Source organism: Fusarium keratoplasticum, chromosome 1 (assembly GCF_025433545.1).
Source record: "Fusarium keratoplasticum isolate Fu6.1 chromosome 1, whole genome shotgun sequence".
Taxonomy (NCBI): Eukaryota; Fungi; Ascomycota; class Sordariomycetes; order Hypocreales; family Nectriaceae; genus Fusarium; species Fusarium keratoplasticum.
This window is the reverse complement of record NC_070529.1, coordinates 6,458,625-6,472,136: the sequence shown is the minus strand read 5'-3', so window position 1 is coordinate 6,472,136 and position 13,512 is coordinate 6,458,625. Positions and strand designations below refer to the sequence as shown.

Here is a 13,512-nt window from a genome sequence, read left to right as displayed (position 1 = left end):
GACTTGGTCGGGGGTTCTCGGCTTCACCGGTATGCAGCGAAATGCGTTGATGTCTCGTGAGCAGGTCTCGACGAGCAAATGCAGCCCCACAAGTGCATACGAATGGCTTCTCTTTGGTATCTACAGTGTCATACGTCAGACAGCAATGACGTGTGAGGGGGAGGAGACTGACGAGTACGGACGTGACGACCCAAATGCTCAGAGCGTTTGAAGACCCTTGTGCAATGGGGGCAGATGTGAGGATCACCCCGACGTCGACGACGAGGTCGAATGGCGCCGTCCCCGTGGGTCGTCATGATGGGGATGTTGGAGGCGTTTGGTGGAAAAAGAGGGAGAGTTGGAGAGCAGCAGTTGGAGGCTTTCTCAGTGTTGGTTTGTTAGTGGGTACGCTAGGCCTTATCGACAAGGGGGGCGAAACCTTGGGGCCATGTGGGCGATTTGGGGCCATTACTAACTGCTCCAAAGATAACGAGTCATGAGATGGATTGGATTGGCAGTATACAAGTCAGAGCGATTACTTGAGAGGTGAGGGGACTGATCCGATCGTCGCCGAATCGTCTCTACCAGTCAAAGCTCACAATGTCTTCAACAATTCTCAAGTTGCCAGGTGTAGCGCTCATCACTGGTGCTGGAGGGACTGGTAAGTTCCTAGACGGCATGTTCATGTGGCCAGTCGCTTACTGCGTGTGTTTTCCTTAGGAATTGGAGCTGCAGTAGCAAGAGCTTTTGCTCGGTCAGGATGCACACGTTTTGCCATTACAAATCTAAACAAAGACACCCTTGCTCAAACTCGAGGTCAAATCCTCAGCATCAACCCAGATGCAGACGTTCTCGCTGAACCTGGAGATATCTCTGAGAAATCACACGTTGAGTCGCTCATTACCCAGGCTGTGAAACGCTTTGAACGACTGGACTATGCCGTCAACTGTGCCGGCATTCTCGGTTCGGCGGTACGGTCCACTGAAATGGACGCGGCAGCCTTTGATAAGATTACAAACGTGAATTATCGGGGGACCTGGTTGTCGTCCAGAGCAGCCTTGAGAGTCATGTTGCAGCAGAAACCTTTGCAAGGGCACCCCGAACAAAGGGGAGCAGTTGTCAACATTGCCAGCCAGCTCGGCATTGTAGCACGTCCTGAAGCCGGTAAGTTCCTTCAAATTTGCCTCTAAGACTTATTGCTAATTGATGTAGCCGCATATTGCGCTTCCAAGGCGGCCATCATACACATGACCCGCTCGGATGCGATTGACTACTCCAAGGACAACATTCGCATCAACTGCGTATGCCCTGGGGTTATTGAATCGCCCATGACCACGGGCACAAAAGAAGTAACAGAGAGGCTACGCCCGGCAATAGAAATTGCGCCGATGCGAAGAATGGGGCGGCCAGATGAAGTTGCAAATGCTGTCATGTTTTTGTGTTCTAGTCAGGCGTCCTTCATACAAGGGCATGCCTTGGTCGTTGACGGGGGATATACCATAAACTAGGTATAAGGATGCAAATTGTACATCAAGTTTTTCGATACTGCTTCGGCTGTGGCGTTTCTACAATGACTGGCTCAGTGATGATTTAGGTGCAGTCAGCCTAGACACAGAAACGTGGAGAGTAGTCAAGTCATGACCTCTTTTAAAGTCACTATCGAGATTAATGAGAAGAGTAGCCATGCTAAGCTTGTTGTTAAGATACCAGCCAACATTTAGTTTATTACCATCTATCCACCTACTTTTCTAATCTTGTTCATGATTCGACTGCAAGAGCATTCTTACTCGTCACACTCGCTCCATTCACCTTTACCCAAGCGTCCATCTTCAAAGTCTCACCTACGTTCGCCTTTTCAGCTACGAAGGCCGGTACCCTCCAGTTATATGCTCTCTCCCATGCATTTCCCACCTTTAGAATCTTCTTCTCCTCCCACAGGCCACCAACGATCTGCAATCCAACAGGAAGCTGTACTGTGGGGTCTTCGGTAGCCGGGGCGAATCCAACAGGAATCGACATGGCCGGATGGCCTGTGACGTTGAAAACAGCCGTATTGGATGTAAGTCCTATACTCGGCTCAAAGCACTCTCGGGGTGTTCCCTTTGGATCCCCGTGCTTGGGAGCCACATATGGGGTAGTAGGCATAACCACCACGTCAAAGTCTCGAAAGATTTTCTCGTAGTCGTCGCTTATTTTGCGGCTCAAGTTCATAGTCTTGCCATACAAGCCTGGAAAGCGGTCCGCGAGGTAAAGACCATTGATGACGGTATTCTTTGTTGAGGGAAATAGCTTGGCAAAGTTCTCGGAGGTCCAAGGAAGACGAGCATGTTCAAACTCGGTGAGGTAAAGTCCCCTTCGTCCATGTGCCTGGCCGATAATGTTCATAGCGCCGGCGATGCGTTGTTGGATAGTCCATATCGAAGGGCCTTCGAGATGTGAGGGGATCGACACTTCTTGAACAGTAGCGCCGAGTTTTTCGAACTTTTTCACCGCCGACATGACGACATCTCGTACACTTGACTGTACGATGGGCTGGTCGAAGCCCTCTCGAAGGATGCCAATCTTGACACCGGAAAGACTTGGTTCTGGGCTCAACGAATTGGCATAACCATGGGAGCCGTGTGCGCCAGCGCCCAGGGCTCGATCATCGATTCCATCATAACCGGCCATGGCATCGAGGAAGATGGCAGCATCAAGAACAGATCGTGTCAAGGGACCCGCGTGGTCGTCGATTGCATCACCACTGGTAATTCCTGTCCACGGGACGAGGCCATGTGTAGGCTTTAGTCCGACGCCTATGATGAGGTTAGTCAATACGAGAGTTTTGCATACGTAAGTGGAAAGAACACCAACTTACATCCACAAAGTGCTGAGGGAACACGAATGCTTCCACCCTGGTCAGACCCAATCGCGCAGTCAACGCGACCTGACGATACCAGCGCTGCACCTCCTGATGTGCTTCCGCCAGCCGAATAACCTCGACTATGCGGATTCTCGACAATTCCTTGAGCACTTGTGAAGGAGGATGTCGAGTTACAGAAATTTTCGCACACGCTGGTGCCGACAATATCCGCTCCCTGGTCCAACACCCTTGTGACAACAGTGGCATCTGTTTTGGGCGTCCATGCAGGGAAAGCATCGCTTCCAAAGAATTGCGGTACACCCGCTACAGCGATGCAGTCTTTAAGACAGACTGTCTTGCCTTTGAGGGTGCCGGCGCCATCAGGTTTGCCTTGGATGAGAAACTTGTGCGCCCATTCGCTACCAAACTCTTGCTCCTCAGGAGTTGCTCGGTGAAGGTTCAGACGAGGGTATAGTTTCTCATCTGGAACAGGCTGATAGTCAGGAAGAGCAGAGATATGCTCAGCACAGTCATGAACTGCGGCAAGGAGCAGGTCAAAGTCGGCTGAGTCTTTGGCGTCTATGCCCACTCCAAGACGCTTCTGAAGAAGCTTTTCGGCATCGCCCTTCTTGACCGGATTATCCCTAGGAGTCGTCTGTTAGTTGTGAGTGGCTAGAGATAAGATTGGCAAAGGGATCATACGGCGAAACATCCTTAAAGAAGACAGACATGATGAATCACGCCTTTCTCTATCTCAAGAGCCAAGATACCGTCGGACGAGTGGCGTCACTTTGAGATTCAGTTATCTTGTGTGCCAACAGAACTAAAACGCTCTTTCGCTCCCAGCTTTTCAAGGATGATAGAAACTACCAGCGTTATCAGTTGCCTAGGTTATTACTCCCAAATGACCCCAAAGGCCTGGAGGTTGGGGTCATGTCTAAGATGGGGGCCGGGGATCAGTCAGCGTCCCTCTGATTGGATGGTTTTACCCCAAATTCCTGTCTCCCCAAGGCGGAAAGATCAGCATCACAAGGGCACTCTGGTGGATACAGGAAATTCGCCAAGATCCAAGGACGCGCCGGTCGAGCCGAGGTTGAAACTGCGCGCTTTCACAATATTGGCACAAGATGTCAAGGAACACAGGTGCACCATAGCATTTTGTTATTGGTATAGTTCAGGGTAGGTTCGTCTGAGAACTTGGTCTGAAATCTGTTGGACAGATAGGGTAAAAAGTGGCCAATGGGACATTGTCTGTTCTAGGAGTTGTTCGAGGTTATCCTTTTCCACATCTGTTTGTTTGACCTGGCCCTATCATGCGAACTCAACTACCATCCTCCCCTTGAAGTCCCTTTTCTCATATCTCTCAACTATCTTGGGGGCATCTTCAAACGCGACCCGTGTAATCTGAGACCTAATTCCACTTCTTCCCACTGCCTCCATCATTCTTGCTGTGCTCTCTGCGCTGGCAACGTAACTCCCCTTAATCGTCAATTCTCGAAATACAAGGATACTGGAATCGAATTGCCAGTTCTCTGGAGGGAGACCCAGAACCACCACAGTGCCGCCAATCCGAAGCAGCGAAAGTGTCCAGGCTGTGACCTTAATCGAGTCTGTGCACACAACTGCAGCTGCAACACCCTCCTTCTCTGTAAACTCAAAGATCTCTCCAGCGGCGTTAGGTTGACTTGAATCAACTATGAGATCTGGTGATAGGTCTGGCTTGGGAACATCGGTTGCTAGAGTGCGACCTGCTTTGTGATTATCGATGGCAATCGTGCGAAAGCCCATAGCCTTGGCGAATTGAAGTCCTAGGTAGCCAAGACCGCCGATTCCGATGATGGCAACAGTGGCATTGGGTTCCAGGTCTTTTGTCGCCTTCTCGAGAGCACCCCAGACAGTTGCCTGAGACACCATTAGCTTGTTGTCCCAGAGAGCGAAGAAGATGAAGACTTACGCCTGCGCACATCAATGGGGCTGCCTGATCAAATGAAACTTCATCTGGCAGCAATATGGTTGTCGCCGGGTCGGCCACCATGTATTCAGCCAGACAGCCATCGTCCTTGAAACCCGCCATCTCACGCTTCTCACAGTACCGGGGATCAAATGTGCCATAACGTTTCTTGGATAGTACGCAGCCGGTGCATTGAGTGCACGCCTTCTTGAAGTTGAGCACACCCACACGGTCGCCTACTTTCCAAGAGCCGCCGCATCTATAACCCACTTGCACGATGACTCCAGCAGGCTCGTGAGATGGAATTATGGGGAGCTTGGACTTGAATTGGCCGTGATAAACTTGGAGATCAGAGTGACAGAAGCCTGCCGCATGGACCTTGACGAGGAGCTCATCGTCTTTGATTTGGGGTGTCCTCGTGATAACTAATGCGTATGGCTCATTGTACTAAATTGCCAATGCCTGGTCAGTCAAACAACTACTTATGACAGGCAAGCTGGGGTTGAACTGACGCCGAGGAGCTGAGCCGCTTTCATCTGCGAAGGCAAATCATTGAAAGACATCTTGGTATCAGACAGTGGCTTGAAGCTCTAAGATGCGAAGATTGAAGAGTTGATTATTTTTCGCCTATAACCGCGGCTGTGATGTCGCCCCAACTTGCATCTCAACTAACCCCGACGTCAGTGATAGGAATCTCTTCGCTTACACGGCTACGCTGATCCTTGAACTCATCGGCCCCATAATTTACCCCATCAGACTCCATTCCCAAAAGACCCCAACACCAACAATCAGGCGAGTCTTATCTTGATGCCTCCAACGCTTATCTTATCATGGATGGATCCATCGACCAGGTTTGTGCAAATAATTACCCTGGACTAAGGCCCCCTCTTCCCCGGAATTATCTTCATTAATGTTTCACTTGTCACGAACCCTCATTCGCTTGTGAGAATTACCTTCAACTTCAATATCATCACATCTTTCAGCATGGGCAAGAAGCGCGTTCTCATCAGTTATGGTGTTGACGTGGACGCTGTTGCCGGATGGCTGGGCTCGTATGGCGGCGAGGACTCAAGTAACGATATCAGCAGGGGTAAGTGCAATGTTTCACCCAACCTATGAGACAAGACGCTGACCCTCTGGGCACAGGCCTTTTCGCCGGCACCGTTGGTGTACGACGAGTTCTCAAGTTCTTTGAGAAATACAACATCAAATCAACCTGGTTCATCCCAGGTCACAGTTTGGAGACCTTTCCCGAGGAGATGGCCCTTGTCCGCGATGCAGGCCATGAGATTGGCCTTCACGGATACTCGCATGAGAACCCAACAGACATGAGCTTGGAGCAGCAGCGCGATGTTTTGGATAAGACATACAAGATGCTGACCGAGTTCTGCGGCAAGCCCCCACGTGGCAGCGTTGCCCCCTGGTGGGAAACCAGCATGGAGGGGGCGCAGCTACTCCTCGATTATGGTATTGAGTACGACCACAGCATGTCTCACCACGACTGTCAGGCGTATTATCTACCCACAGGAGAATCCTGGACCAAGATTGACTACAAAAAGAAGGCGGCTGACTGGATGCATCCGCTCAAGAAGGGCATTGACACTGGTCTTGTAGAGATACCATCTAACTGGTATCTTGACGACCTGCCACCCATGATGTTTATCAAATCAGCTCCTAACAGCCACGGTTTTGTGAATGCTCGGGATGTTGAGGACATTTGGCGAGATCATTTCGACTACTTTTATCGGGAATATGACGAGTTCATCTTTCCCATGACGATCCACCCAGATGTGTCGGGGCGACCGCATGTATTGCTGATGCATGAAAGGTAAGCTGACTGAACTTGATGCCTGAGATTGTCGCTAATTGAATGGCCTGTAGATTGATTGAGCATTTTATGAAGCATGAGGGTGTTGAATTTGTTACTATGGCGGAGATTGCGGATGACTTCAAGGCGAAAAACAAACCTGCGCCGGGAGCCATTATGCCAGCTGCCGCCGGATCTATTTTGAAGAATTAGATGTCACATAGTTCAAGTCATTATAAAATTCGTTAAAGGCATTTTTGTGAAGTGCAAAACGATTTCAACGTTCTTGTTCGAGATGCATTGCATCATAAATTAATAACTGACCGGTTGGCCATTGCTGTAGCGAATGATATGCTTCGCATTGAATTGAAATGCTAAGTCAAGTACTGACATGGGGAACCAATCAAGCACTGAACCATTGAAGGGTTTCTTCTGTTCTGATTCGTTCTTGATAGAGTGCTCCCAATATCCATCCAAGTCCCTTGATCCGTATATCCGTATCTCTATTGACGTGTCAAACCAGTTACAACCTCGTGCTACCACTCCAGGAGTTCAGCTCGAGGCTCCATTCTCCCGTCAAGGGTCATATCGCTATCTTCCGAGGATAATATCACTATCAACGGTAGGATTTCTAGAGCCAACACCGACATATCGTGTTGGGTCTTGCTACCCCAACGCAATCTGGCCCCGCTCAGAAACACCTCCAACTCACAATATGACCCCAACTACGCGATTCATGTTATCAACATCACACACGATCCACATAGGCCATGAAACATTATCTATGCCCCATGGGGCTACTGACCGGGCATCCTTACCCCAGATGGCTTATCTCGAGTCTTGGGATTGCGGGGGTAGGATTGGAGCTTTTCACCAACCGGACCAGCCCCCATATCAGCAGACCGTGAGCCTGTCGCCTTCGATATATATGGATCGTCTTCTCTGAGACGAGAACTCGGAATAGAACCTCATCACAGTCACATTTTGGTTACTTGAGAAGCATCTTGAACAACAATTTGACAGACTACGATGGCTTCGTCAAAGAAGTCTGGCGATGTCATCGCCCCAGCCGACAACAACAGCATTGGCAGCATCGAGCCCGGAAAGTTGGAGAACTCCGATGACTCCTTTGAGGTGTTCAAGAGCGGCGATGGGAACGTTGAGTTCCGGACCGTTGGTTGGATTCACGCCTCGGTCATCTTTCTCAAGAGTAGGTTACCGCACTTTGTCCGATTTTCGGAGACATGACTGACCAATGTTTCAATTATAGTCATTTTCGCGACTGGAGTCCTTACTATCCCTTCGGCCATGTATGTCCTTGGTGCTCTTCCCGGTGCCATCAACGTCATTGGCTGGCAAGCCCTGAACACATACTGCGCGATTGTGCAAGGAAACTTTCGCAACTCGCACGCCGGCTGCCACTCGATTGCCGATATGGCTGAGAAGGTTGGGGGTGTTTGGCTGCGAGAAGTTGTGGGCGTCGTTTTCCTCGTCACGTTCGCCATCGTCGGCGCATCTGGAATCTTTGGTTCCTCGGTTGCACTGAATGCGCTCTCAAACCATGCCATCTGCACAAACTACTTTATGCTTGTGGCTACCATCGCTGTCTTCATTCTTGCCAGTGTCCGCAAGTTTGAGAAGATTGCCTGGCTGACCTGGGTTGGCTTCTTGTCTGTCTTTATTGCCGTCTTTATCGTCGTGTAAGTTGACTTCCTATCTACAACCCCCATTCCTACTATCAATCCTCATACTGACTCGGTGTTGACAGTGTCGGAGTCACAACCCTCGACCGACCGGCTGCTGCCCCCCAGACGGGTGACTACGAGTTTGGATACCACGTGATTGGCAACCCAACCTTTGTCGCCGGTATCACCTCTGCCGCTACCATCTTCTGCTCAGGAGCCGGAACTTCGGCTTTCCTACCCGTAATCTCGGAGATGAGGAAGCCCCGAGACTACAACAAGGCTGTGTACCTATGCATGGGTATCGTCAGCGCCTCGTATCTCTCTTTCAGTCTGGTTGTTTACCGCTGGTGTGGTAAATGGGTTGCCTCACCATCGCTGGGCAGCGCCGGAGGCACCATCAAGAAGGTCTCTTACGGAATTGGTCTTATCGGACTGCTCGTGAGCGCCTGTCTCTACATCCACGTCGCCGCCAAGTACATGTTCGTTCGCCTTCTCCGAGACTCGCCTCATCTGCAAAAGAATTCCGTTGTGCACTGGTCTGTCTGGTTCGCCTGCACACTCAGCATGAGCATCGTGTCTTTTCTGCTCGCCTCTGGCATTCCCATCTTTAACTATCTGCTTGCGTTAGCAGGAAGCTTGACGTTTGCACCTCTGGCTCTTGGCCTGCCAGGATACCTATGGATCTTCGACCACCAGCACTACCGCACGGCTTCAACCTGGAAGATGATTGTGTACTATCTGCACTGGGTCTTGATTGGAATCGCAGCTTTCATGACTGTTGGAGGTACATATGGAGTGATTCAGCAGGTTATCGATGCGTACGCCAATGGCGAGATCAGCTCGGCCTTCTCCTGTGGCGACAACAGTGGCTCGTCATGATTGCTACATCTGGTGGTTCCACAGGATGACATGGGGTCTAGATCGGTCGGTTATCGGCTCTTGTCTTGTGAAAACAGGATATCAAGTGTACACTGGTTAAACGATACAAGTTCTGTTATTATTAATATAGTCACAATTTGCACTGCTCTACCTGTGTGGTTGAGAAGCTGGGCGTGCTGAAGATGACGTCAGAAGACGACCTGATCACTTGTTCTTGCCCGTCTCTTCCTGTTACAATAGCTCAAAGTCTTATTTACCACGCGGAGCACCCTCTCTACCTGCACACCTCGAACGACTAAAATGTGACCAACTTTCCCCTCCTTTCATCACATGCATCAAGGCGTTAGCTGGCTCGAGGTGCATGCATGCAATAGTCTTGAACACTTGCAGGGGTTCGTGCCGTGTCTCAGAAACACAATAAGGGCCCAGACCTCTCTTGGCATCTTCGACCCCATTCCTCCGTGCAACGCAGCGCCAAAAACAGGCACACTCACACTCATCAGCCAGCCTCTGGCAGGCAGAACGTTCAAGCCACTCAATATAGTACGTAATCGTCCCTATGCAGCCAGCCTCGGGTTGGATTAACCGCCGCGTGGTCACATACTGATTCACCTCAGCTCACCCTAATTTCACGTTCCAGTTCTTGGTGTGATGCACTGGAGACTGACCGTTGGGAATGGCCATTCAAAATCAATATCACAGCTAGATACGATATCCGAGCACACTTGTGCACAGCCGACATCGGGTGGAAGTAGGCTACTACGTAGAAGCTGAACATGACAAGTCACTTGTAGCCATCAATCCATGCGTGACAGGCCTTTCCCAGTTCGTTCCGCTGCAGATTTCTATGTTTTCTGAAATCTATAGAGAATGGGCGCAGATAGCCATCGTGGTCTAGAAGGGTGCGCGTCCAAGAAAGCCGCACAGCAAAGATAAATAGTCCAGCTCTGCTGTCCGATTCCCACAAGCCCATCCATCCATCACAGCTCAAACAACCCATCTATCATTTTTGAACACTCTCCCTCCTCTCCACCATGGCTGACCCCTCCAAGCCTGGTGTCTCTTTTGGCATCACTGGCATCCCTGCTGAGAATGTCGAGCATCGAACCAAAGACATTCCCTATGCGCCAGGAATGCCCCTTCGTCGGGAAATCAGCACGCTAGCCAAACCGAAGGAGCCGAAAGACGAGAGGCAATGGACTCTCTATGTCCTGGCACTCGAAAGGTTCAAGAATCTTCCCGTGGATGAGAAGCTGTCCTACTTCCAAGTCGCTGGGATTCACGCCTATCCCCAGCTGACCTGGGATGAGGGCGAACCTTCGAAGAAGGGCGGATTCTACTGCACCCATGGCCAGTTGACCTTCTCCACCTGGCACAGGGTGTACATGCTTCTCTTTGAGGTGATTAGCCCCCCTTAAATGGCCACAACCTGAGCTACATCCTAACGTCTCCCTAGCAACTCGTCTGGAAGCACATGAAAGTTATCATCGAGGAGTGGAAGCTTGAGAAAGATGAGGATTCCATCTGGAGGGAGGCAGCTGACACGTGGCGCCTGCCTTACTGGGACTGGGCTCGTCGCCAGGTCTATGCCGAGACCTTTGCTCTCCCAGAAGTGCTGACCATGGCAACCGTCAAGATCTTCCCCCCCAAGAGCAAGGCAGAGCTGTATGAGGAGAAATACCCCAATCCCCTCTATGGGTTTGACAACCCAGAGAAGGACAAGGAGACTGGGGATCCGCTGCCTTTTGGCAAGATGCCAAAGGGCAAGGAGAAGTACAACATCAACGACAATCAAAAGGACAAGAACCCTATTCCCAACAAGCCCGCCTCTGACAGAGTCCTCCCCGTAAGAGACCCCTCACCCCTACGTCAACAGCTTCTCATTTCTTCTAGTGGTCCCTTACCAACAGCACCGGACGCTGGGCTATCCAGATCAAGCCTGGAAAGATGTACACTGGCCTCGACGGCGTCAACAACTTCATGGCCGCCAACCGATTCTTTGGAGCAAGCGCCATTGGGAAAGTGGCGCCCAGGTGGGTACGTCATAACCCTGGGAACCTGTCTGAAAAGGTCAATCGCATGATGACAGATTACACATGGGGTCTATTTGCATCTACAAAGTGGAGAGCGGAACATCGCAAAGACTCGAACAACTTCTCATCCCTCGAAGCGATCCACAATACTGTTCATGTGAGTCACTCGACGTTCTCGAGTTAGGCAAATACTAAACAGACATGATAGGGAGTTACTGGTGGAACTGACTTCGACACGGGCGTGGGGCACATGTCAGCTGTCCCCGTGGCCGCCTTTGATCCTATCTTCTGGCTCCATCACTGGTTCGTACTCTTCTCGGTCATTCTGGCGATTTATAGCATCAACTAACCGCATCAGCCAAATCGACCGCCTGTTGGCCATGTGGCAGTCATTGAACTGGAAACGCTGGTGGGATGAGAGCGCCGACAAGCATCCTGTTGACCCGGACCTGCCCGGCGAAGCTGCCCCCCCCAGGCGTGACATCGCGCCAAATGAGGATCTCAAGCCTTTCCACAGACATGACGGAAAGCCCGAGTACTGGAATTCAGACGACTGCCGAGACTGGACCAAGCTTGGTTACCAGTATGATGACCTTGTTCCTCACCCTGATGCAGTCAAGGACGGTTATCTTGATGAGGAGCACTACAAGACAGACCTTCTGGCATACGTCAACAGCACTTACCCTGGAGCCGCACTGGCTGTAAGCAAGATCAGAGGACCAGGTATCGAGACCCCCGATGGCCTTTCAGATAAGAAGGGCGCACCTTTCCCAGACTACGTCATCAACGTTGTCTATGACCGCTACGCATTGGGGGGGATTTCGTACTCGATCAAGTTCTGGCTTGGCGGCCCTAGTAACGAACCCCAAACGAACGAGGTGGAGGAGAACTACATCGGCGAAGTCTTTACTTTCACAGGAAGTTTCTCGAGTGCGGGAGGCTGCGAGAACTGCAGGCGCCAGGCTGAGGAGGGGGCCCTTTCCTTTGACCAGGTGCCCATCACCATCCCACTGCTGGGCCACATCTTCGATAAGGCCAAGGACCATCCCATCGAGAATCTCACCGACAAGGAGGTCGAGGAGTATCTCAAACTCCATCTGGGCTGGACCTATGTCCAGCACGGAGGCCACAAGCTCAACCCAGAGGAGTTCCCAAAGACCGAGATCTCTGTAATGAAGGGCCAAGGAGTTCCCCAATACACCGAGCCCGAGCAGAAACTAGAAGCCGAGCTGGTTTCTATCGCTACCATGTCGGTTGCCTCTTTGGACTCTCTGCCAGTCAACCCCGTGGCCAACCTGTCCCAGGCAACAATCGACGAGCCCAAGTCGCGTGCTCTGCCTCCCACCTACTCCCAGTACGAGCCCATCTATGATGCTACCGATGGAAAGACGGGAGGCCTCAACCGCCCGTCTTGATCACCCCAACGTTGCCCTCTGTCTCTTGCTCTTGTGGCCATTCTATTCTTTGAGCCCAGTGCTTGCATTGTTTCAAGAAACTCGCTTTCTTAGCTATTCCTTCTTTAGTAACGAGAGAATCTTGGGTATGCTCTTCAACACTCAACTCCGGTCCTTACCTAGGTAGTCTAGTTGAATTTAGTTGTACTGCAATTCTATTACTCATCTGCTTCTATCCTTTGAATGTCAACTGGCAGACCTTGGACACGGTGCAAACAGTGTCCGTAATGCCGTACCCGGGTGCTTTCAGATTTTTACGTGATGGACGGCAATGAAGCACGGCAGGATATTCACTGTGATCGGCCAAACCAAACTAAGAAAGCAGGTCGTCCAATAGCCTTCACTAGCAACAAAGCAAAGAAAATATCTACCCGTCTTTGGCAACACCTAGGATTGAGGCTGGCTGACGGTTGACGAAACGAGTGGAAGCGTTCGTATCGACCACGCGGCACGGCACGGCACGTGGCCTGCTAGCCTGGAACAGGCTTCGATGAGGCTAAGCCCATGCCTCTTTCGGACCTGCCTGCTTGCATCGTTGCATCGAGGAGGGGAAAGGGAAAGCGGCTGATGCTAGAGCCCGTTTCGGTGCGGCTGACGACCGGGGTTACGATCTACTATCGTCAATGGCTTCAATAGACTCAATAGCTCCGGCTCAGCTCAAACAAGCTCCACTAGATGGCTGAAGTCCATGTCTCAGATTTGCCGCATACGCTTCAGAGAGACATACGAGGCGGTTGACAGGCATGTGCATCACGTTTGGCCTTGCGCTAATTATGTGGCTTATCACATCTTCACATGGCAGCTGAACTCGAAGAAAAGTGAGCGGAGAATTTGGCCTTGAGGATATGTAAAGAGAAGGAATAATTACTGTGTTCTTTGTTA

The 13,512-nt window shown here is 50.9% G+C and overlaps 6 protein-coding genes across 6 annotated transcripts; 4 read left to right on the top strand and 2 right to left on the bottom strand.

The window, feature by feature from the left end:
* Positions 1–567: 567 nt before the first annotated feature.
* NCS57_00191500 (uncharacterized protein) lies at positions 568–1,487 on the top strand (the record flags this gene model as incomplete). The annotated part of the gene is made up of 3 exons (XM_053051962.1): positions 568–640; positions 700–1,143; positions 1,192–1,487. Exons 1-3 carry the CDS (start codon positions 580–582, stop codon positions 1,485–1,487), a joined length of 801 nt encoding a protein of 266 aa, XP_052920477.1. The 5' UTR covers positions 568–579.
* A 250-nt stretch (positions 1,488–1,737) lies between these two features.
* On the bottom strand, positions 1,738–3,552 carry NCS57_00191400 (Amidase domain-containing protein; the record flags this gene model as incomplete). The annotated part of the gene is made up of 3 exons (XM_053051961.1): positions 1,738–2,774; positions 2,837–3,465; positions 3,524–3,552. 3 exons carry the CDS (start codon positions 3,550–3,552, stop codon positions 1,738–1,740), a joined length of 1,695 nt encoding a protein of 564 aa, XP_052920476.1.
* Positions 3,553–4,132: 580 nt separating this feature from the next.
* On the bottom strand, positions 4,133–5,335 carry NCS57_00191300 (PKS-ER domain-containing protein; the record flags this gene model as incomplete). Its single annotated transcript, XM_053051960.1, has 3 exons — positions 4,133–4,723; positions 4,776–5,219; positions 5,285–5,335. The coding sequence occupies 3 exons, from the start codon at positions 5,333–5,335 to the stop codon at positions 4,133–4,135; spliced, it is 1,086 nt and encodes a 361-aa protein (XP_052920475.1).
* A 385-nt stretch (positions 5,336–5,720) lies between these two features.
* Positions 5,721–6,792, top strand: NCS57_00191200 (Carbohydrate esterase family 4; the record flags this gene model as incomplete). The annotated part of the gene is made up of 3 exons (XM_053051959.1): positions 5,721–5,862; positions 5,919–6,600; positions 6,654–6,792. Exons 1-3 carry the CDS (start codon positions 5,757–5,759, stop codon positions 6,790–6,792), a joined length of 927 nt encoding a protein of 308 aa, XP_052920474.1. The 5' UTR covers positions 5,721–5,756.
* Positions 6,793–7,608: 816 nt separating this feature from the next.
* On the top strand, positions 7,609–9,143 carry NCS57_00191100 (uncharacterized protein; the record flags this gene model as incomplete). Its single annotated transcript, XM_053051958.1, has 3 exons — positions 7,609–7,789; positions 7,850–8,279; positions 8,348–9,143. 3 exons carry the CDS (start codon positions 7,609–7,611, stop codon positions 9,141–9,143), a joined length of 1,407 nt encoding a protein of 468 aa, XP_052920473.1.
* Positions 9,144–10,177: 1,034 nt separating this feature from the next.
* On the top strand, positions 10,178–12,591 carry NCS57_00191000 (Tyrosinase; the record flags this gene model as incomplete). The annotated part of the gene is made up of 5 exons (XM_053051957.1): positions 10,178–10,543; positions 10,600–10,989; positions 11,037–11,333; positions 11,385–11,479; positions 11,535–12,591. 5 exons carry the CDS (start codon positions 10,178–10,180, stop codon positions 12,589–12,591), a joined length of 2,205 nt encoding a protein of 734 aa, XP_052920472.1.
* Between the last annotated feature and the right edge of the window lie 921 nt (positions 12,592–13,512).